We start from the raw sequence: 25,748 nt of genomic DNA, 5'->3' as shown, positions 1-25,748 counted from the left end.
TTTTTAAAAAAATGGAGCAGGGGTAGGAAATTTTTACTTTAAAGATTTTTTGAAAAAAAAAAATGGTCAGTTATAATAAATTATATTCGTGTATTTGCATTGAAAAGAGGATACAAAGAGAGAAAATGTATTGAGAAAGTAACTCTTATCAATATCAAACTAAATCAAACCTTGCTGATCTTTTCTGTAAACTAACACTAGGAGACAATTTCATTGATGTGACACCGGTGTGCCCATGTGACATAATAAACTTAGTGGTGTATCTTTGATGTGATGGACTGTAGTGGAAGTTGTATGTACACAGTTAATTATTCATAACTTGGTAAGTCTTTGATTAGGATGTAAACACATTTTATTCTACCTTTCATATATATATCTAGGTACAGGGTCATCTTTGTCTCTCAAATGCAATCCATCGTTATCAACATCAAGTACAATGATGGTGACGTCAGAACTGTTAAATACAACCACCCTCACGCCATCTACCTCTGAATCTCCTGGTGAGTTTTTTTATATGTAGTTAATGGAACCGATATAAAGGTTTAAAGGTACTATTATTGTATATCTAAACTTAAGAAAAAGTGTTCAAATATCTGCCTTAGGAACCAATACCATGTATTTCTTTATAAATAATATGTTTTACTAGACTTTTTGGATTTATAGTGACTTTATCACATAAAACACATTTCTATCGTTATTTTAATAATCATTGGTAAATAAAGTTTAGTTAAGGTTTATTAGTTACGTGCAGGTACTGACTTCTGGAAAACCTTCCAGTTACAAATTATGAATGTAGCTTGTCTTCTTTGATCTGATATATCCTTATGTTTCTAATGGATTTACCGAGAAAAACTTAAATCCTATATTAGAAAGATATTTTTCCTTTGGAATATTACATGTACACAATATGTGTAATGTAGTGTTTGATTCATTGGTTTATCACCAACGGCAATGCTGGCTAGCCAACTGAGCAACATACGAGAGGCCTGTCTCATGCATCCCAGAACAATTAGGACTAAGAGTCTTGCCTTAGGTCGTTACCATGATCGGTTCATGGTTTCAGTGTATTTAGAAACAGAAACTGACTGTGTAGGGATTGAACCATACCTCGGTTATTCATTTGCCTGAAGTGTTATTTGCCCCATAGTGTGATATAGATATATCTCCTCCTTCAATGGTGGACATTTGTTTGTACATGTATATGTATTCTTTGGGTATTTATTTCAAGCAATTCAATGGACTCGCATATAATGAAATTAAATATATCACGAATGATAATAATTATATAGTAGTCTACTACATTTTTCCATGTTTCTCACATAATCAGAGGTCAGAAAAAAATACGCTTCCTTCCGTATCTGTAATAAGGTCGCGAGGAAATAATAAAATATGATATAAACATTAAATGCAATTAAATGCAATATTATCACTTTAAAGATTGATATTTTCAACGATTTTTTCCAACTATTTTTGAGAAAATAAAAATTCGAAAACTAGATAAATTTTGTACATTGAAAAATATGAAAGTTAAAGAGAGAACTTATAATTATTAAGAATATTACTTCCTGTTAATTAAAATCCTCCATACAACCATCGAAAGCAGCATCAATAGTATAGAGTATTTTTTAAAAGGAATGTATTTCAAAACGATACGGCTTTGGAGCATATCATATAATTTACAAAATTGTTTGGTGACAAGCATCTGTAGATGCCAAAAATATGAAAAAACACCATTTTGCTGCATCTTCTTTCTTGGAATATAAAAGCGTGTTGTGCTCTAAAAGCAATAGGAAAACGACTAATATAGTAGCAAAAAGAAACAACAGTTACAACACATCTAAAAATAGAAACACCATCAATCTATTTCGTATGAATCATACAAATGTATAAATGCCAGAAACATATATGTCTTTTACTGGAGTAGCGACTACACCGACTACGCCGACAAGAACAACGTCAACAACACCTGATGATGTCATAACACCTGATGATATCACAACACCTGATGATGTCACAACACCTGATGATGTTACAACACGTGATGATGTCACAACACCTGATGATGTCACAACACCTGATGATGTCACATCTGGACGTTGTAGATGTGATGAACCTGATTTCCCCTTAGGTACGTATCATGTACTATTAATTACGTACCAATTCAACTCTAAAGTGACGGTACTACTGTAAAACTGCTAATAGAATTATTAGGTGCAATGGCGTACCATGTATGTTTAATATTTTCAGTTATACTCGTTATAAGATCATTCTTTTTGAATTGTGTCGCCCGCCCATGTTTCGTAATCATGATGTAAGACTTTTCCTACGTCCTTTGGCCACACATGTAAGCAACAATCAAGTACATAAATAGTAAATAAATAAAAAAATAGTGTGCATTTTTGACGTTTAATGTTTAAGCACTAGACCTTTCCTTTTGACGTTCATATTTCCTGATACATTTTAATTGTACCTTCCAGCCGCCGTTATTGTCCCAATAGTGGTGTCCGTACTGGTGGTGGCTTTGGGTACGGCAGGAAATATAATTCTGTATAGATGGTGAGTATGAAACGACAGTTGATTATACATAAGTGATTAGTTTTAATGTATTGATACATTGAATTGTCAAACATTTCTTTTGATTTAAATGTAAATGAAACATGATTAGTAATTATTGCTAACGAAATGAATTGCCCATATCAGGCCAGACAAGTCTTACATTGAACTTTTTTTATAGAGGTGGTTGGTGCCAAGATAAATAAAAGAAAAGTATATTGTATTCATTTAAAAAGAGATAATTCTGTCACAAAAACAAGGGATTTACACAGACAGACGGACGATCGGACGAAAACTAAACCTAAAACTGCCCCTTACCCATGGTGTTTTAACTAGAAACTAAAAAATATATATTAATAATGTATTGCTGTGTTTATTCAATAACCCTAATCCTTATTTTCATAACCTAAACACCTATCAAGAATATTTACGGAACTGAAATTCAGAATCGATCAAACGGGGGCACAAGATAAACAAAAATACAGACATGTATGGGGGATTCCTAAAATAGTACAGTAATAAGTTCAGATCCATGTTAACATCCATTTATTAAAGTGCATTCCGTGTAAATCGTATATCGTTCAGTAAACCTGCCTCATTATGATAATGTATTTCCATATTTGTGTATGTCACTATCTTTCAGGCGTCTTACGTTAACGAATGAACCGAAATCTGGTATACATGGGATGACCTCAACAGACCCTGTCCACTACGACAGCCTTGACCAGTCACGTGTTGAACTTCCTAATACGTACGAGGAAATATCTACCAGACAAGCATACGTCAATATGGCATCTCACTAGTGTTTCAAAACTTGCGGGTAATGCTGAATTCTTCGTCAAAGGGTTCTAAAATTTTACATGATTACACATTTCACAACTGTGTAAGCGAAGTTATTTCATGGAAAGGACTTCTGGTACAATAGTTGTATTTACAAGCATATGCGACGGAAACGTGGATCAAATAATGTCAGATGTATTTGAATGTTTCAGCACAGACACTAGCATATTGTCAAGACAACTTTATACCCAATATGATTAATTGGACCTGTATGAACAGAAGGATTTTGTTTCCATTGAAAATCCTATGTAGTTATTGTACTGCATCTAAGTAGATGCATGTCTATTACACAGCAATCATTGTGCTTATGTTTAGATGAATGTTCAATGTGTTTATACACATGATCTATTACCCACATAATTCGTACATAATAGTCCATCATTAAACTTGCATCAATGGTATGAATATCATTAATATTATGTTTCCCCCCGTAGAATCTACATTCTAAAATATCTCCCTTTACTTGTTCAGGCAGATACCACTGCAAATTTGATAAACATGAACATATGCGTTTTGAATAATTTGGTAAGGACTAACATAGGCTTAACCATTTGTCATATTAAAAGTCAATATAATTTTTTTTTAAATTGAAATGCACATATGTCTCAAATCTGAAATTCTAAAACAAATACATTTAGAAATTTCTGGTTTTTGAACATAAATATCTTTCCTGCTTTAAAGAACTAGGCTTCATTGACATCCAGTATAACCGTACATACAATTTGTCCGGTTTTCTTTAAAAACGAAACGCTGTCCGATCATTAAGAATTGTGCTATTTCAAAATACCGGATAGTGATAAGGATGCGGATCTACCTCGTTTTATTGGATTTCTAATCTTCATCAGAATCCTTATAAACACCTTTCTGTTGATGTCTCGAATTGTTGTTCAAGTTTATCTAAAACTTTTTACTACCATTATAAATACCAGTAAGTCGGGACAACAGTCGTATATAAGGATACTGTTTACTCCAGAAGAGGAACTTATGGAAGGTTTATTTTTTGAAAATATCGTTTGATTTACCTTGGACAGCCGCTCTTAAAATGTTTCTTCTATCAAAGCGTTCGATTTTTCTGCTCTTTACACTACCATTCTAAACCTACGGAACGTCTTCATTCTCTTGTGATGAGAGCTTTCTTTTCCAAGTTATGAAGTACATAGCCGTAAACTAGACGAGAACATACATGTATTCCGTTAAAAATACGAAAATAAATATGAAATTGTATTTCCGTTCGACAACAGTTGAGTTTGGTAATCAGATCGTCCAGTGTATTTCCATGGGAATGAACTGTGTAGAATCCGTCAATTTAATCTAGAGATAAGATGTGCTACCTTTGAATAACACAACCCTTTATTGACCATGTTGATCGGATATACCCTGTAGAACCTTAAAATAAAGGACACTACATGCTTTTCCAGCCACTTACTTTGATCCTTATATATAGCTAAGCTGTATAACAATTTCCCGGATTTCAATTTTCCATAATTTCTAGATAGTGACATCCCTGCTTCCCCTACCCAAGGTATCTACATGTCCCTGTTGATTGATTATCGAAGTCTTTGTTCCCATTATCACGATGGAATGCACCTCACAGCCATCGACATTTCCCCATACAGCATACAAAGAACCAAGTATCACACAGCCATACTTACTACATTTACCATGGAGTCTTCTGGTAAGTTATTCAAATGCTGCCAATGAGACCGACATAATTACTCCTAAGATAAACATAATGTTTCTGTATTTGGCTTGGTGATCATGAATACAATAAAGCTACAGTTTTTGAATACAGCTTTTCCTCTCTGCCGTTGTCATGTTTTAAATAGATTTACTGAGAAATGAAGACGTAAAAATATGAAAAAAAAAATCTCCTTGAAAGACGATATGCGTAGCGCAGTGTTTGTTATATGGGTTTAACACCAACAGTCTTTCCTATATCCCGTATTACGCATAATGTAATAAGAAAGACTACTGTACGGGAGCTATGGAGCGTTTAATGGCCGACAACATACAATAATGTTATATGTAGTTCAAAAAGATGCGGCAGTCGGGAGAAAAACGTTGGGGAATCAGAGTTCAGAGTTGAATGGAACTATAAATACATCAGTGTATCGATAAGAACAATACTAGGAACCATGGGAGCCAGATTTAACCTGCTGAAATTTACCTGTGTGGTGACACTGGTGGATATTCTCATAACAGTTAATATCAATACGGAAGTAAATTGAATAGTCATGTTCGATTAGGCTGTGATTTGCTTTTCTCTGAACGCCTGTCAATTTACTCTGCCTTATTGTCGGTTTGGTTACTGTTTTTCCATGATGGAGGAATTAGTATAAGTTTTGGTTTAACAGGTACATGTTTTAGTTGTACACGTTCATGTTTTCGTCGTACACGTACATGTTTTGGTTGTTCACGTACAGGTTTTGGTTGTACATGTACATGTTTTGGTTGTACATGTAAAGGTTTTGGTTGAGCATGTACATGTTTTGGTTGTACACGTACAGGTTTCGGTTGTACATCTGCAGGTTTTGGTTGTACACGTTCATGTTTTGGTTGTACATGTACAGGTTTTGGTTGTTCACGTATAGGTTTTGGTTGTACATGTACAGGTTTTGGTTGTACATGTAAAGGTTTTGGTTGAACATGTACTTGTTTTGGTTGTACACGTACAGGTTGTGGTTGTACACGTACAGGTTTTGGTTGTACATCTACAGGTTTTGGTTGTACACGTTCATGTTTTGGTTGTACATGTACATGTTTTGGTTGTTCACGTATAGGTTTTGGTTGTACATGTACAGGTTTTGGTTGTACATGTAAAGGTTTTGGTTGAACATGTACTTGTTTTGGTTGTACACGTACAGGTTGTGGTTGTACACGTACAGGTTTTGGTTGTACATCTACAAGTTTTGGTTGTACATGTCCAGGTTTTGGTTGTACATGTCCAGGTTTTGGTTGTACACGTTCATGTTTTGGTTGTACATGTACATGTTTTGGTTGTTCACGTACATGTTTTGGTTGTACATGTAAAGGTTTTGGTTGTACATGTCCAGGTTTTGGTTGTACATGTCCAAGTTTTGGTTGTACATATCCAGGTTTTGGTTGTACATGTACAGGTTTTGGTTGTTCACGTACATGTTTTGGTTGTACATGTAAAGGTTTTGGTTGTACATGTCCAGGTTTTGGTTGTACATGTCCAAGTTTTGGTTGTACATATCCAGGTTTTGGTTGTACATGTACAGGTTTTGGTTGTATACGTGCATGTTTAAGTTGTACACGTACATTTTTTAGTTGTACATGTACAGGTGTTGGTTGTACATGTACATGTTTTAGATGTACACGTACATGTTTTGGTTGTACATGTACAGGTTTTCGTTGTACACGTGCATGTTTTAGTTGTACGCGTTCATGTTTCAGTTGTACATGTACAGGTGTTGGTTGTACATGTTATGTTTTGGTTGTACACGTACATGTTTTGGTTGTACATGTACATGTTTTAGATCAAATATTCCCAAATTTTCTTTTGTTATGTCTTTAAGAACGCCGTAAAAGTCTACATCGTGTTTGTAATTATCCATTAATTAGAACAAGTGGGTGTCGTCTAAACTATCAAACGGCTTACATAGTCCGAGATCTTGACCTCGGGTAGTTTTCGTGCAAACTGTTTTAATCTACTTTTTTACTTAATTTCTTTTGGAAATCACGTGACACTGTTTGCGACAAAAAGTTATATCATTTGTTTTCGTGGATATGTCGGTCATCAAACCCGAGTGCCCGACCCGAGTGTGATAACTGACATATCCGCTCGAGCCTATGACATAAACATAACTTGCAGTATCTTTAAGATACATGGACGAAATGTTATCATAGTAATTGTTTGTTGGCCAACTCTTATGGTATCATTGATGTTTGCAATAATGGTTATTCTTTCTGAAATAAAAATCAAAATAAATTGGAAAAAAAATCTAAATAATGCTTACATCATATTATAGATCCGGTGTAGTATGGTATTTTGACATCCTCTGGTAAATTGACCCCGGGGTGACAATACCATAATGGTAAAATGGCTTCCCTCATGGTAAAGTGACCCTCTATATCAAAGTCACTATCAAATGATTTTCTCGTGATGTTTATAATATATTTTGATTGAAACAATGTTGTATCGTTATAAACAGTACAAATTTGAATGAAATATAGGTGAACAGTTGTGAATAGGGGCCAATGAAGAAGTAAATCTTTTTAACATTTAAATATTTTTTTTGGTAATGGTAAGTGACTTCTTTTGAGTTATTTTAATGCTAGTCATTTAAGAGGAGAGGGGATGGGATCATGGTTAAGTGACCCAAATCATTAACCAAAAAGAAAAATGAAAAATGTGTAAAATAATTTATTTCACTGTGGTCGTGGCAAAGTGACTCCAACCTGCCCCAGCTTGAAATTATCTACCCAAAACTAATATTGTAAATAGAGGCGAGTTTTGTCTTCCTTCACCTTTTATACCTTGTCTTTGAGTTACAGAAAGCTGGTCTATCGAGAAACAATAATTAATTGATCATACGACAAAATTATCTAAATATTTCCAAAAGAAATCAAAAACTTCTCCTGTGAAGCCATCATAACATGGGCTGTTATTATTTTTCATATTTTCTAGTGTTATGCTTGTTTCATCTAATGTTATGTATCCTAAATTTTCTGATTCTGAATTGTTTAATTGGAAACACTACAACTATGAAGATAATGATCCAGATCAATATCATCAACATCTCTAAATCTATATAATTCTTTATACAAATATTGCATTTCATGTAAAATATCATGTTGGTTTGTAATAATATACATTTTATAAGTTGATAGTACAAATAGATTGATTAACCTTTTAGGTCAAGCAATCCTAGTATATGTGTTATTTTGACATGACATTATGACTATCTACTGTTCTCTTATATACATTAATGTACAACACTCTAAAGTGAAGTCCAACAATCAATTTACGGATATGTATATATTGTTTTTTTTTTTTTCAGTGAATGTGAATGTTATGTAAATTATTACTGAATCCATGGCACACCCATTTCATTGTCGAAGAGGGCTTATTGAACCTTAACACTTTACCGTCACTGGCGAAGAAGCAAGAAACAGCTGTATGGTGCAGTTAAATTCATTCCGTCTACAATGTGTCTACCCTCTCAGTTATTTTAGTAAGGTGCTTATAGCTCTTCCTTGTCTATCTTACAACCTGTTAAGAATCACATTGTTTGCTTACAAAGAAGTAAATTGACGAACTCGGTCATTGTCACTTTGTTAATACGATCCATAAATTCACATCTAGAGACTGTATGCTTACTCAATATACATCGGCCATGGGAACTCATGGAGTTTAATGCAGATTAATAACCGACATGGACGGATCTATGAAGTGTAAATGTTATTGAATTAACTCGAAATCAACATGATATTATATTGTTTATATGTGTGTATACTAGCAAGTCGTTGCAGAAGTAAGTATCTCATAATGCGAGATTTTTTTGTTTGTTTTGTTTTCGTTTAACGTCCTATTTACAGCCAAGGTCATTTAAGGATGCACCAGGTTTTGGGGGTGGAAGAAAGTCGGAGTATCCGTAGAAAAACCACCGGCCTACGGTCAGTCCCTGGCAATTGCCCCACATAGGTTTCGAGTCGTCGTAGAAAATACAGGATATATATCGTCTGATTGGAATTTGTTATTAATCATATTGCATAATTGTCACTCGTTTATCTAGATGTTTTGTTTAACTCCCAGATTCTGGCCAAAAGATTTCTAATTTCTGGCGAACTTAATTATTTGTTACAAGCCTTAATATGGCGAAGATGCTAATATTTAAATCTGTTGATGTATCTTCTTTTCCACAGGTGCGTGTGGGACAGTGTGTTCTGATGCTGTTACAGACGGAACTACTGGTAATGACACTTTTTGTCCTGCTAAAGTTAAAGATTATAAAGCAATATTAACCTATCACATCTGCAGCTACCCAATCTGGTCCGTACCTCGAGCTCTGTTTGCGCCAAAATTATAAAATATAAAATACCAAACAATATAAATGGCTGTAAAATCTTGGCATACCACTTGATGAAAGGGGCAGCCGTTTATTATTAACAATAATATTTCATATATTTTAGAATAAAAACATAATTTTTAGCAAAGGTGAGCGAGAACTCCGCCATACTGGCCCTATTTAAAGGGGGTGGGGGCAGGCGCCACCCGAGAGGAATGGACCAATTCACAGCAAATAAAAGCAAAAAAGATATATTAAGTTATAAACACGAAAAACACAGAAGATAAACAAGTTATATACAGCAAACTTGCTTGATAATGGCTTATATTGAAAGCATCAGTACATTATGGACCATATCGGGAAATGTGAAATGACCATCACAACTGAACTTGACAAGCATGTATGATGTTGGTCTTTAATTTGATGGCCATATATAAATGCTATATGTACCTTTAGATATCATAATCATTTAAACTAACATAAGTTGGTCCCAAGACAGAAAATGTACACAGGTATATATATTTCCGTCCGAAATGTATTGTTCGTGCCATTGCAAGTACCACATTTATATATGGATCATGCATTTTCACAATGTCCTTCATTTGCAATTGGGTGTAAAGGTGTATCCCTGGCTAACCCACACATTGTACTCACAATAAAACTTGAGTCTCGAATCTCTATCAACATTTCACATTTATATAAAATACAAAACAAAGTGTCTATATGGCTAAAAATACACTTTTTGGCCAGAAATATACATATGCAACTCAAAATCAACATCAAAATGGAAAGCTACATGTACCTGGTGACCTAGAAATAATACTTCACTTGCAGCTACGTGCACGTAAGTTAAAGGAACCAAGTGTTTAAACTGTACCATACTATTATAAGATGATATCCTCTAACTCTCTGCCAGGACACTACATGTCACTTCAAGAGTATAATGATCTTAAAATACAAAAAAACTAAACTTAATAAAAGTTTGATAAGCTGGTGTGCTAAAAAATGCCATGTAAACATCTCTTAGTGACATTATCAAAACATTTCCTTTGTAAAGGACTAGGGCACCAAGCTTAAGTCTAGTTAGGAACAAAACACCTGGTTTAACCCGAACCTCTGGTTTTCAGATATTTTTCTAACATGGCATGAAAGCCTTGATGAGGTCCTGACAACCCATAATGTGATGAATATATGCTATCGCTGACATATATGTGAATTGATGGTTGTCGCTGCTAAATTAGAGTTATGTTCATGAGCAACGTAAAGAACAGCAACCTTAACTGATACAGGACCAGAGATAGGAAAATATGAGATCAGAATGTTCAGTGAGAGTTCACCCAGATTCTATTAAGTTCGTGAATATACCAGATGAATGACTTTTCTTTGGCCATCCATACTGGGATTTAAATAGGACACTCGGAGGCAGACAGATGTAAGTTTTTGAACCTGTCTACTTATTGCTGTGTGGGTTGCCATGGCCAGGGTCGTTGTTACTGATGAAACCTGTTGGAGACCATGTAGTGCCAGTGATGTCCTGTTACATGGCAGGGTGACAGTCAGTATGCACTGAATTCCCACTGCGTGTCGATGGTAGTACATAGATATGGTCTGGATTAGCTGAGGAGGTACCCCGCCTACCTGCCTCAAGGTCTTTCGAAAGGCCTCTTTACGTGGTATTTGAAAGGCTGTTGGACCTCTGCTCTGGAAGGGGCTCAGCATTACCTCGACTGTACTTAGGTGTGGTACATGTGACCCGCTTGGCTTATACAGTCATCCCTTTTGAGGCATCAATATCCCGAGAAGAAGAAATGGGGGGACAGCAGAATCATACGAAATATAAGACTGTATGTTTGCATGATAATCATAAATATGAACTGCATCATACCATTGAGGCATCAAAGTTTAACAGCAGATCGATAATTCAACCGGCAACAAAGACAAATGTTCCGGGAGTAATTATAATAAGTAATAAAGAAATGAAATGGTATCGATAAAATGTCCAATGATATACTTATTAAAACAGATCATTACTGTGAGCATTTAAAAAACAGTTTGAAAAGTGGCATGTTATAACCATGTGAGCTGTTATGCATGTACATTGAAAGTATAACACAATGGTATTATATTAAGTGTCATAAATCAACTACGTTAGCTTATCATAATGTATTATATAAGTTCAACTGTAGAGCATGTTGAAAATTCCTGTTGCCTCATATATTGATGAACAGATTTTACATAGCCAAACAGAGTACAATTATGTACTACACTGAAAATACGAGGCAAATGCCAACCAGAAATCAGATGTACACACAGGAATATATTCCCACTGTCAAAAACAGTGGGTTTTTTTTTTTGTAACATTTTAGTGCAAACATGTCATATAGAAGTAAGCCAAAAGAAATAAAAGCAGTGTTATGTTGACATGTTGCCTGTGCAACTACCCCCAACTGGACACAATATCATGCTTACATAATTATATTATATAAGCATTACAAGAAAGTTATGTAAGGGGAGGGAGGTAACTTCTAGTATATTTCTGGGGGAGGGATCCCACAAAGGGAGCTAGGCTGTGCAAGACAAACAGAAGGACAAAAACCGTGCCCAGCGTACGCGTGCATCAGACTGTATTTTTGAATGACAACTATAAGTATGACCTGCATCATGTCATTAAGGTATGAACATTTCAACAACAGATAAAATAGATTAGATATAAACAGATTTGAAAGTTCAACTGTCAACTAAGACAAATATACTGAGAGTAAGAAGTAAAAAAGAAATGAAACAGCATTGATTACATTGTCCACTGATAAAAGCTTATTAAAATTGACTGGTGTAGCTGATAATTAAAGCTTATTAGAATTGATTGTTATTTAATACGAACATTTGAATAAAAGTTGGAAATCTGGCATGGTTTAAACATTTTTGCTGCAATACATCTTAACATGTAACATATGATGTAATGGTTATAAACATTCAACAGTAAAAGAGGTTGAAAAGAGGATGAAATTAAAATTTTATCAATTTCTGCAGCCTCATATATTGATGAACAGATTTTATAAAGCCAGCAACCATACAAGATGGCAATCCATATAAAAATGGCAACCACATCCAACATTGTGGAAAATCAGCAATCGGGTGTAACACAGCGACTTTATACCCATTATCAAAACATGCATACAGTTTATGGCAAATGAAACAAACATCAAACTGTTTTTTGTGTGTTTCTTTTTGTTTAGTACAAAAGTATCAGAAATAAGGCAAATGAAAATAAAAGCAGTGTAATGTTTATAACATATCAACTGTGCACCCCTGATCTGAACACATTAAAAGTAAATTATGAAAGGCAAAGAAGTTGACTACTTTGGGAGGGGGGATAGCTAGGATCCCCACAAAGTTATAGACAAACAGAAAGAGGAAAGCCTTGTATTCTTGAATGACAACCTTAAATATGCTCTGCATCATGCCAATGAGGCATCAAATTTAATTCATCAGCAGAAAGATTAGATGAAACATAAACAGATATGAAAGATCAACCTTCAGTAAGGACAAATATACTGTAAGAATGCATAAAGCAATCAAATAGCAATGATTAAATATGCAATGACAAAGTGAAACACTTATTAAAATTGATTGATATAGCTGAAAAGCTGAGCATTTCTTATATTGAAAATGCTAGGGAAATGCCAATCAGCAAACTTATAACTGAAGGGGGTATAGCTGCTATATTGGGGGGGGGGGGGGGGGGGGGGGGGGGGGGGGGAATCCCCATTAAGGGATGCAAATGCAAGATATAGTCGAAACAAAATACAGTATCAAAAGGGTTTGTAATAAGGTTACTGATGGGGTCGGGCCTCGAGATGATTACACAAAAGAGAGTTCATCTCCACAACCAGTGCATTGTAAACATCAACTGAAACATTCCCTGTTCCGACGAGTCTTACCCAGTGGAAAAGGCTAACATACAACCACTAACCTGACAGAATCCGTATTCAAAAGAGATAAATCAGGAATTTTATTTAGATCGCTGGAGTCATTTGAGGGGAACTCAGGTCATTACCCCCTGTATGTGTAGAATGTCCTTTTTAAAATAAAAAAATTGATTTCACCTATTTAGAAACTTTCCAAGATGGCGTCATACACTTACAGGGATTAACTCTATAGTGGAGATAACCTGGTGTTGCAGTGGCTGGGCTGAGCCCTTGACCAATCAAAAGCTATGGATTTTGCATGGATGTCACTTAGGCCCCACAATGGTTAATAATGACCCTTGACCAATGGGGAGACAATAATTAGCATATTATAATTAAATATTCATACTAACCAATTCATATGTGAAGCTTACGCTTTATTGTACAAAAATATTTCTATAAATAGACATTTGTTATGTACCAAGACCTCAAATTCGAAACATTTCCCTTACTCCTTTCTAAGGGGAAGGGAGCTAGATTTTGAATATCTAAAAACTTTAGTTGTTAAACACGTGGAGATCCGGAAATCTTCCGGATGTATTTCAGAACGTTTCGGCTGATATTAAATGTGTTTTATCATATAGTAGGTATACTTTGAACTCCACGCGGTTATAAATACCCCAACATTTTTTTAATGAAACTGTTAGTTATATTTACCATTGGAGTATTCGTCTTACAACGTTCAAATATTGTCCTTACAGTGCTGAAGATGTGTGAGGACGGTAATGTCGAAGGTGAACGTGTGGTTATAGACACGTACGAGTTGTCTGGGTACAGAAATGATGGCGGCAGTATCAAATGTTCCTGTACGGCAACACTGGGGGGACTTTCCGACGGGACGTCGACAACCGTTGATTTTGGACCTGTCCAGACGTTATACCGTCCGTCTGAATGTGGAAGTGTTGTTACTCTGACTCCACAACTACATGGTTTACCAATGCAACCAAATATTTACTTATGCAGTGTTGCCAATACAACATTTAACCGTGTTAGGAACAACGACACATTTACTGTTGTATGGGATTCCGGAGTCAGCGGGAGTACGTCAGGCTATTGTCTTATGTTAGAGGCAGGTAGGTGGTGTTTCGTATCAATGATTTACCTAATTAACTAAAATATTACTTCGTTACATCCTCAGTGGTGTTTCTAGATTTCTGTTTGAATGGTGCTGATATGCCTTCCTAGTTAGGGGATCATATACCTAAGATTTGTGGATGAATATTTGTTCTAACATAAATACAGTTTCATCCGTTAACTGTTATCACCAATACAAGTTGATTACATAGCCGTATTTCTAGCTTTCTGGAATCAAAGTTGTTAAGTAAAGTTATACATGGTGTGATTATGTCGATGGAAATGTTCATAAACTTTATGTCCACTTCATCGTTCTGTCAATACACAAATATGGAGCAGTAGGTAGGAAATAATAACATGTTACTGTAAGATTTTATTGATAATACTGATATAATGCTGTCAGTTATAATAAGTTCTATTCGTGTATTTGCATTGAAAAGAGGATACAAAGAGAGAAAATGTATTGAGAAAGTAACTCTTATCAATATCAAACTAAATCAATCCTTGCTGATCTTTTCTGTAAACTAACACTAGGGGACAATTTCATTGATGTGACACCGGTGTGCCCATGTGACATAATAAACTTAGTGATGTATCTTTGATGTGATGGACTGTAGTGGAAGTTGTATGTACACAGTTAATTATTCATAACTTGGTAAGTCTTTACTTAGGATGTAAACACATTTTATTCCACCTTTCATATATATATCTAGGTACAGGGTCATCCTTGTCTCTCAAATGCAATCCAGCGTTATCAACATCAAGTACAATGATGGTGACGACAGAACTGTTAAATACCACAACAACCACCCTCACGCCATCTACCCCTGGATCTTCTGGTGAGTTATTTATATCTAGTTAATGGAACCGATTGAAAGTTTTAAAGGTACTGTTATTGTATATCTTAACTTAAGAAAAAGTGTTCAAATATCTGCCTTAGGAACCAATACCATGTATTTCTTTATAAATAATATGTTTTACTAGACTTTTTGGATTTATAGTGACTTTATCACATAAAACACATTTCTATCGTTATTTTAATAATCATTGGTAAATAAAGTTTAGTTAAGGTTTATTAGTTACGTGCAGGTACTGACTTCTGGAAAACCTTCCAGTAACAATTATGAATGTAGCTTGTCTTCTTTGATCAGATATATCCTTATGTTTCTAATAGATTTACTGAGAAAAACTGAAATCCTATATTAGAAAGATATTTTTCCTTTGGAATATTACACATGTATAATACAGTGTTTGATTCATTGGTTTATCACCAACAGCAATGCTGGCTAGCCAAATTAGCAACATATGGGAGGCCTGTCTCATGCATCCCAGAACAATTAGGGCAAATAGTCTTGGTCGTAAAGGTCGTAACCATGATCGGTTCATGGTTTCAGTTTATTAAGAAACAGAAACTGACCGTGAAGGGTTCGAATCATACCTCGGTTATTCATTTGCCTGAAGTATTATTTGGCCCATACCCTATAGAGTGAGATATAGATATATCCCTTCCTTCAATGGTGGACATTTCTTTGTACATGTATATGTATTCTTTGGGTATTAATTTCAAGTAATTCAATAGACTCACATATAGTGAAATTAAATATATCACGAATGATAATAATTATATAGTAGTCTACTACATTTTTCCATGTTTCTCAAATAATCAGAGAACAGAAAAAATACGCTTCCTTCCGTATCTGTAATAAGGTCGCGAGGAAATAATAAAATATGATATAAACATTAAATGCAATTAATTCGAAAATTATTACTTTAAAGATTGTTATTTTCAACGATTTTTTCTAACTATTTTTGAGAATATGGAAATTCGAAAACTAGATAAATTTTGTACATTACAAAAAAATGAAAGTTAAAGAGCGAACTTATAATTATTAAGAATATTACTTCCTATTAATTAAAATCCTCCATACAACCATCGAAAGCAGCATCAATAGTATAGAGTATTTTTTAAAAGGAATGTATTTCAAATCGATACGGCTTCGGAGCATATGATATAGTTTACAAAATTGTTTGGTGACAAGCATCTGTAGATGCCAAAAATATGATAAAACACCATTTTGCTGCATCTTCTTTCTTGGAATATAAAAGCTTGTTGTGCTCTAAAAGCAATAGGAAAACTACTTATATAGTAACAAAGAGAAAACGTGACAACGCATCTAAAAATAAAAACACCATCAATCTCTGACCCATTCGTTCAGGAGGCTTATATTGGATAGTAAATATATCTATTGTTACATGTAACTGATTATTCTGCTCGATTTTGAACATTTGGATTTCGTATGAATCATACAAATGTATAAATGCCAGAAACATATATGTCTTTTACTGGAGTAGCGACAACGCCGACTACGGTGACAAGAACGACGTCAACAACACGTGATGATGTCACAACACCTGATGATGTCACAACAACTGATGATGTCACAACACCTGATGATGTCACATCTGGACGTTGTAGATGTGATGAACCTGATTTCCCTTTTGGTACGTATCAGGTATATTAATTACTTACTAATTCTACTGTAAAGTTACGATACTGCTGAAAACTGGAATAACTATGTGCGATCGCGTCCCAAACATGTTTGATATTTGCAGTTATACCAGTTATAAGATCATTCTTTTTGAATTGTGTCGCCCGCCCATTCTTACGTCTTTTGGCCACACATGTAAGCAACAAACAAGTACATAAATAGTAAATAAAAAAATAGTATGCGTTAGAAAATAGCATTTTTGACGTTTCATGTGGGAAGGAAATTTATTTTTGCTTAAGCACTAGATCTTTTCTATTGACGTTCACATTTACTGATACATTTTAATTGTCCCTTCCAGCCGCCGTTATTGTCCCAATAGTGGTGTCCGTACTGGTGGTGGCTTTGGGTACGGCAGTAAATATATTTCTCTATAGACGGTAAGTATGAAACGACAGTTGGTTTATACATAATTGATTAGATTGTCACGCATTTCTTTATTTAAAAAAAATGTAAATGAAACATGCTTAGTGATTATTGCTAACGAAATGCCCACATCGGCCTATACAAGACTTACATTGCATCTATTTATAGAGACGGTTGGTGCCAAGATAAATAAAAGAAAAGTACATTGTATTCAATAAAAAAAGAGTTAATTCTGTCACAAAAACAATGGATTTATCAGATTGGACAGACAGACGGACGATCGGACCTGGTGTTTTAACTAGAAACTGAAATATATATATATATAATTTATTGCTGTGTTTATTGAATAACCCTTATCCTTATTTCATAACCTAGACAGCAAATATCAAGAAAAACCACAAAGAATACCGACATATTAACGAAACTATAATTCAGAATCGATTAAACGGGGGTAAAATATAAACAAAAATACAGACATGTATGGGGGACTCCTGAAATAGTACAGTAATAAGTTCAGATCCATGTTAACATTCATTTATCAAAGTGAATTCCGTGTAAATCGCATATCTTTCAGTAAGCCTCCTGCCTCATTATGATAATGTATTTCAATATTTGCGTATGTCACTACCTTTCAGGCGTCTTACGTTAACGAATGAACCGAAATCTGGTACACATGGGATGACCTCAACAGACCCTGTCCACTACGATAGCCTTGACCAGTCACGTGTTGAACTGCCTAATACGTACGAGGAAATATCTACCAGACAAGCATACGTCAATATGGCATCTCACTAGTGTTTCAAAGCTTGCGGGTCATGCTGAATTCTTCGTCAAAGGGTTCTAAACGTTTACATGATTACACATTTCACACCTGTGTAAGCGAAGTTGTTCCTTTGAAAGGACTTCTGGTACAATGGTTGCATTTACAAGAATATGCGATGGAAACGTGGATCAAATTATGTCAAATGTATTTGAATGTTTCAGCACAGACACTAGCATATTGGCAAGACAATTTTATATCCAATATGATTAATTGGACCTGTATGAACAGAAGTTTTTTTTTCATTGAAAATCCTATGTGGTTATTGTACTGCATCTAAGTAGATGCATGTCTATTACACAGCAATCATTGTGCTTATGTTTAGATGAATGGTCAATGTGTTTATACACATTATCTATTACCCACATAATTCGTACATAATAGTCCATCATTAAACTTGCATCAATGGTATGAATATCATTAATATTATGTTTCCCCCCGTAGAATCTACATTCTAAAATATCTCCCTTTACTTGTTCAGGCAGATACCACTGCAAATTTAATAAACATGAACATATGCGTTTTGAATAATTTGCTAAGGACTAACACAGGCTTAACCATTTGACATATTAAAAGTCAATAGAATTTTTTTTTAAATTGAAATGCACATATGTCTCTAATCGGAAATTCTAAAACAAATACATTTAGAAATTTTATTCTGGTTTGTGAACATAAATATCTTTCCTGCTTTAAAGAACTAGGCTTCATTGACATCCAGTATATCCTTAAAAACGAAACGCTGTCCGATCATTAAGTATTGTGATATTTCAAAATACCGGATAGTGATAAGGATGCGGATCTACCGCGTTTTATTGGATTTCTAATCTTCATAAGAATCCTTATAAGCACCTTTCTGTTTCTGTTTCGAATTGTTGTTCAAGTTTATTTAAAACTTCTTACTACCATAATAATTACCAGTAAGTCGGGACAACAGTCGTATATAGGGATACTGTTTACTCCAGAAGAGGAACTTATGGAAGGTTTATTTTTTGAAAAGTATCGTTTGATTTACCTTGGACAGCCGCTCTAAAAACGTTTCTTCTATCAAAGCGTTCGATTTTTCTGCTCTTTACACTACCATTCTAAACCTACGGAACGTATTCATTCTCTTGTGATGAGAGGTTTTTTTTCCAAGTTAGCCGTGAACTAGACGGGAACATACATCTATTCCATTAAAAATACGAAAATGTCCCTAAAAATAAATATGAAATTGAATTTCCGTTCGACAACAGCATTGTTGAGTTTGGTAACCAGATCGTCCAGTGCATTTCCATGGGAATGAACTGTGTAGAATCCGTCAATTTAATCTAGATGTGCTACCTTTAAATAACAAAACCCTTTATTGACCATGTCGTTCGGATACACCCTGAAGAACATTAAAATCAAGGACACTACATGCTTTTCAGCCACTTACTTTGATCCTTCTATACAAAGTAAGCAGCAGGGACAGCTCAGCTGTATGATTATTTCCCTGATTTTAATTTTCCATCATTTCTAGATAGTGACATCCCTGCTTCCCTTACTCAAGGTATCTACATGTCCCTGTTGACTAATTATCGAAGTCTTTGTTCCCATTATCACGATGGAATGCAACACACAGCCATCGACATTTCCCCATACCGCATATAAAGAACCAAGTATCACAACAGTCATACCTACTACACCTACCATGGAGTCTTCTTTTACCATCTACCATGGAGTCTTCTTTTACCATTTACCATGGAGTCTTCTTTTACCATCTACCATTGAGTCTTCTTTTACCATCTACCATGGAGTCTTCTTTTACCATCTACCATGGAGTCTTCTTTTACCATCTAGCATGGGGTCTTCTTTTACCATCTAGCATGGAGTCTTCTTTTACCATCTAGCATGGAGTCTTCTTTTACCATCTAGCATGGAGTCTTCTTTTACCATCTAGCATGGGGTCTTCTTTTACCATCTACCATGGAGTCTTCTTTTACCATCTACCATGGAGTCTTCTTTTACCATCTACCATGGAGTCTTCAGGTAAATGCTACAAATGAGACAGATAGAATGTTAGAATATACATCCAATAATCGGCCTTGGATCCAGTGAATTGGCCAGTGTAATATTTTTGCAAATGTCTCTAGTTTAATTCAATCCCTGACGTGGTTTTCATTAGCTTTGTCGATGTTGTACCGTCATTATATGAATAATGACATAACGTCATTAATTTTGAATGGCGCAACAAAATATAGTTCAACACATTGCTGTCGTAAAAAAGGTTTTATTTCATAACAGATTTTATGAAAAGAGTTATTTTATTTTTTCCAAGTATAAAACCCATCTCGAAATGATGAATTTTGATAAAAAAACAAACTTCTAAGATTCGCTTCATATGCTCTCATAAAAAATAAAAACATGAATATTCAAGATCCTACATTATGTTACGTAATAGTTATCAAATAAAGTATATTTGTTATATTCTTCTGCTGTTCTTATAATAATCAATCATAAGATAAACATAATGTTTCTATATTTAGCTTCGTGATCATGAATGCAATAAATCCTTCAAAAACATTTTTTAAATACAGCTTCTTCTCTCTGCCGTTGTCATGTTTTAAGTAGATTTACTGAAAGAAGACGTAAAAATATGAAAAATGTTTGCCCCTTGGAAGACGATATGCGTAGTGCAGTGTTCGTTTTATGTGTTTAACAACAACAGCCTTGCTTATATTCAGTATTTGTTAACGTATAATGTAATAAGAAAGGCTACTGTACGGAGGCTATGGAGCGTTTACTGGCCGACAACATAAATAATGTTATATATAGTTTATAAAGAGGCGGTAGTCGGGAAGAATAACTTCCTCCTTCACTACTGTGAAAACGTTGAGGAATCAGAGATCAGAGTTGATTGGAACTATAAATACATCAGTGTATCGATAAGAGCAATTCTAGGAACCATGGGAGCCAGATTTAACCTGCTGAAATTTACCTGTGTGGTGACACTGGTGGATCTCCTCATAACAGGTAATATCTACCCGGAAGTAAATTGTAGTGACGAGTCATTTTCAATAAGGCTTTGTTTATGTTTTTGCCATTTTTGTCCGTCTTATTGTCGGTTTGGTTACTGTTTTTTTTATGTTGGAGGAATTCGTAAAGGTTTTGGTTTTACATGTACAGAGGTTGGTAGTGTATATGCAAAATTTGTCAACAAAATATCTTTTTCTAAACGAAGACAATACCGATACTCTTGGAAAACGTTTATTTATAGTGATATATGTACATGTAATATGAATTTCACCAGACAAAATGTTTGATGTGATTAATTTTGAAAAAAATAATATGTTATAAACAAAATATAGAGGCGGAGCATTGGTACAATTAGTTATTTATCCACTTTATATAAAGTTAACAGCAGACGCTCGAACCTTTAGAGTGTTGTAGTAGCGTGAACTTCGTAATAGTTAGTTTTGTATAAAATATACTACAATGATTTTTTGTTTGAATTTGTATATATCATAAATACTCTTTTATCGAAGATGTGCCATCTGTAAGATACATAATTTGTATATTTACTATTGTTATGAGAGGTTGCGATAGTCGCTGTCCGTTTGTCAACTCTTATGGTATTAATGATCTTAGCAATACACAATGTATAATATTTTTTTCCGAAAAACAAAAATCTAAATGCTAACGTCATACTATTAAGATCTGCAATATTACGTCCAGTGTGCATCACATCCGTTGAAAATTGATCCCTGTTGGAAATAGAATCGAGGTAAGTTTTAAATGTTGAATATGGAACCGGAATAATGTTGAAGGAAAAAAATCGTAAACGTATTCTTCACCTCTACCCATGTAATATGTACCCCGCTGAAAATATGTAACTCAACAGGACCAACACAACCCCAATAACGACCAACCGATCCGACCTTAGTATATCGTTCAGGCTAACTCGATACAAACCATTCGACCCCATTCGGAACTCTGAAAATGTTGCTCCTGTCACATGACCTCGGACGTCATAAAGAAACTTCCATTTTGTAAATAGGTAGCATTACCTATTCTGTAATCAGTAGTGATACTGACTCGTAATCATTTTTATTTTATTTAAGTTTTAATGTTTGAAAAATGTTTTCTTTCAAATTCATTATTATGAATCACCAAAAACGCTACGGAGTAAATGGTTACCCGGTGATCATGAACAAAATTTCTTGATAAATGTTCACACCTATCACACAAACATATCTTCGTTCCATGTCTACCTTCAAAACAATGCAACCATCAAACTGAAGCGTAATTTCCTTTGCAGCTCATTATTATTTTCTTCAAAATTAAGAGTGCTGCTATAATTATAAACTTTGTATTGACGTTATAAGCTTATAGTAAACGAATGTTCTTATTGAACGATTTAAACTTCAAAAAACTTACATTTTACAGAGCACAGGAGTGTAAAGTATTTCCTGACATCTAATTAATTCAACATACACAGAGTTGACCAGAGACCTTTCGTGTTATCATAATATATAGAGTACATAACGTGCTCTCTCCTAAGCGCTTGTCCGTAATCTACGGTCCTTACAAGGTCATATAAAATCATGTTGCTTTCCTAATTCATAAGTTTCTGAAATTAATTCCAATTTGACTCCTTTGGGCTCTGCCCTTCAGCCCTAGGGGTAGGGCTGACTCCAATTTTCATAATATTAAAATATCAATTCAGGGTTATATTTGCAATCAAGTTTGAATAATTCCCAGTTGAAATTAACAAATTGTTTCCCTCCCTCTTTCCCAGGAGGAAAGGTGGAACCACAGGGTCATGAAATTCATTTTTTTCAGTTAAGCACCTCAAGATAGTTCCATCTACACTGTATGAAAAATATTTGATTATACAATATCTGTGTCCTGAGAAAGATATCTTTTGATTTCAGTAAATCTAACTTATTTTTAAAACTCTTTTGACCTCAATCAAACCTTGGGGGTCAGTCAGAGCCAATATGTGTATAATATCAAACTGCAATCCAATACTGATAATTCTGTTTGGCCCGGATCTCTATTTCACGTTGAAAATGGACCCTTGTATGGGTTTTGCTTTTTGGCCTGGTTCTATATCCGACGTTAATCGAAAACCGATCTGGTATTTACCCGGTTAACATATTCAAAGTTGAAAATGGACCCTGATATGGGCATTGCTACATGTATTTGGTCCGGTGATCCATATTCATGCTTGGAATTAGACCTTGGTATGGACATTGCTATTGGCATTGCTATTTCGCCCAACTTTCAATCGCATTTGGGTCGAGTCGATCAGCCAAAATTAGCTGGATCGAGTTGCTTTTAATTGGTCGAATTAATATGATCACGTGGTCATGATGATTAACTCGGGTCTAGTTAGTACGAAAGCTTATTCGTGCATTTTTTTCAGAGAATTTATCATCTAGTTCATACGACTTAAATTGTTTTCCTCTAATTAATGGCTCGAATAAGCTTTCGTAAGCTAGTGGTCAACAGTGAAATGTTGAAAATAAACCCTGGCTTGGACATTGTTATTACACACAATTTCTATATATTTGGGAGGTTTAGTCGGAACGAGATGGTTTGGTCGAGTTTGTGATGCCAAGTGGAGATGGTCAGTCTAGATTGTGGTTATTGGACAATTTTCCACGGTCAACTTTCAACGAACCACCCGCGGGTAATTTACCGATGAAGCTGTCACCTTTTAACCGTAGATCACTTTTCATATTACAGGTATACATTCCACCATTTGCACTGACAGGGCGGCTCTAGATGGATTCACAAACGGTATGTACGATTAGCAGTTGTGATAGTGAATTGTTTTGTTAAAAGGACGATTTGTCACTTTTTATCATAGGTCAGGAATATTTGACTTTTCATTATAAAATCTTGCAGTGATTGTTAGACCGTCGTAGAGAGGAGTAAAATATATAATTTACTATTTTTCCATATATACGGGACTATCCTCCACGTCGAGCAAATCTAGAGCATGACATTCCTATGAAACAACTTACATTAAAATACATTAGTTTCCATTTCTTTTCATATTGTTAAACAATACATTTCGATGTCGAAAAAAAATCTTCTTAACAATAGAATTGTACTAAATCGAGGGTGAAATTTATATGTCAGTTGGACATTACGCTTGTTTTAATATAAATTTCTTGTGTGTTACATGAGATGTATTTGACCTTACAGTGTTGCCGATGTGTAGGAGTGGGACTTTAACTGCTGGCCGTGTGTTGGTGGATACTTACGACACAGGAGGGTTAGGACACATCAGTTGTCAGTGTTCAGTTAGACTGACTGTGACACATACAGTTCCCGTCCACTTCGACGTCAGTGCTTATCCTGATACAGCGCCGGTGTCTGATTGTAGAAGTAAACTAAGATTTACCAGGCTTCGTTTTAATACATTTGCAGAATATATATGTCAGCAAATTAGTGGGGACGTCATCAACAACTTTACAATCAACGAGGTTTACAATATTATGTTAACCAGATCAGATGACAACATCCCATGGCAGTCTGGGTACTGTATCTTCTTTAAAACGGGTAAATATACTAATTATCAGTACCCATTGACATAACGTTCAATTAAACTTTTACCAGGGAGATACAAGACATCTTCGACTTGATAAAAGCTTATTACCATCACTGCTAATATCACCATGACCTCACTGTCATGATTAAACTTTCGTTTTTAACCAATCAAAACGGTTCTTTCTATTCATCGTATTGATATCCGCCAATTTTTCATTTAAGCAAAGGCAGAATAAATGGTATTTGACTGTATTTCTCCAAAAGACATTGCAGTTTTTTTATATGAATATAAGTATTGAAATGTTACAGCCGATATCAATACAATTACAACGAGCGACATTCCTCTGATCTCTCACCCTAATTGTATTCTCTCATATCGACCGTATACTAACATCTAGCAGCAAAAAATCTTTTGCCAGTTGTGCATATAAAACATGACTGATGTGATATCAATTGATTAATCTAATTATCATTTACGAAATAGTTTTACACGAATAAAAAGTTAATCTCTATTCGGCTTCGTAATCCTCAACAGATGTGGATATAAATGTTACATGTGAAGCGCCTTCTCCAGGGTTAAGAACAACAAAGGCGGCGGCGACGACGACGACGACAACAACAACAGCCCAACCATTAAAAACTACATCAACACCACCAACAGTATCACCAGCATTACCTCCAGCTGATGTCATATGTGGGTGTTGTAAATGCAATGATCCCGCTTTCCCATTAGGTACGTATACAAGTGTGTTCATATATATCAAGCTTACGTGTATAGTGTACTTCTAGTATGTAGCAAGTTCAGGCTTTAACTGGAGATCGAACTCTAGCTATTTTGATAAGATTTACATGGACTCTGTTTTGAGTTTATTGATAAATTTTAATTGTCCCTTCCAGCCGCCGTGATTGTGCCCATAGTGGTATCCGTACTGGTGGTGGCTTTGGGTACGGCAGTAAATATAATTCTGTATAGACGGTAAGTAGATAGGTGTACCGAGTACTGTATCACATCAAACGAGAACGATTACTT

At 34.9% G+C, this 25,748-nt stretch overlaps 3 protein-coding genes across 5 annotated transcripts in view; all 3 read left to right on the top strand.

Annotated features, from left to right (window-relative positions):
- The window catches only part of LOC117327717, a 25,770-nt gene extending 4,114 nt beyond the window's left edge, over window positions 1-21,656 (top strand). Inside the window, exons 1-7 of one of the 3 annotated variants that reach the window (XM_033884840.1) lie at window positions 5,362-5,595; window positions 9,283-9,330; window positions 14,095-14,466; window positions 15,181-15,306; window positions 16,817-16,969; window positions 17,315-17,393; window positions 18,015-21,656. In XM_033884840.1, the coding sequence (XP_033740731.1) occupies window positions 5,529-5,595; window positions 9,283-9,330; window positions 14,095-14,466; window positions 15,181-15,306; window positions 16,817-16,969; window positions 17,315-17,393; window positions 18,015-18,174 (1,005 nt within the window). In that variant the 5' untranslated portion in view covers window positions 5,362-5,528 and the 3' untranslated portion in view covers window positions 18,175-21,656. Of the gene's footprint in view, window positions 1-5,361; window positions 5,596-9,282; window positions 9,331-14,094; window positions 14,467-15,180; window positions 15,307-16,816; window positions 16,970-17,314; window positions 17,394-18,014 lie in introns of those variants that run through there. The other 2 variants (XM_033884841.1, XM_033884842.1) reach the window with 2 other exon arrangements.
- LOC117328385 lies at window positions 1,906-5,185 on the top strand. The gene is made up of 3 exons (XM_033885913.1): window positions 1,906-2,128; window positions 2,478-2,556; window positions 3,197-5,185. Exons 1-3 carry the CDS (start codon window positions 1,906-1,908, stop codon window positions 3,354-3,356), a joined length of 462 nt encoding a protein of 153 aa, XP_033741804.1. The 3' UTR covers window positions 3,357-5,185.
- Window positions 20,952-25,748, top strand: part of LOC117328384 — a 5,911-nt gene continuing 1,114 nt past the window's right edge. Inside the window, exons 1-5 of the mRNA XM_033885912.1 lie at window positions 20,952-21,190; window positions 23,909-23,962; window positions 24,374-24,730; window positions 25,254-25,451; window positions 25,616-25,694. Of these exons, the coding sequence (XP_033741803.1) occupies window positions 20,980-21,190; window positions 23,909-23,962; window positions 24,374-24,730; window positions 25,254-25,451; window positions 25,616-25,694 (899 nt within the window). The 5' untranslated portion in view covers window positions 20,952-20,979. The remainder of the gene's footprint in view (window positions 21,191-23,908; window positions 23,963-24,373; window positions 24,731-25,253; window positions 25,452-25,615; window positions 25,695-25,748) is intronic.

This window comes from Pecten maximus, chromosome 5 (assembly GCF_902652985.1).
Source record: "Pecten maximus chromosome 5, xPecMax1.1, whole genome shotgun sequence".
NCBI classification, from domain to species: domain Eukaryota; kingdom Metazoa; phylum Mollusca; class Bivalvia; order Pectinida; family Pectinidae; genus Pecten; species Pecten maximus.
Note: the sequence above shows the minus strand (reverse complement) of the source record. Positions and strands in the feature narration are given on the sequence as shown.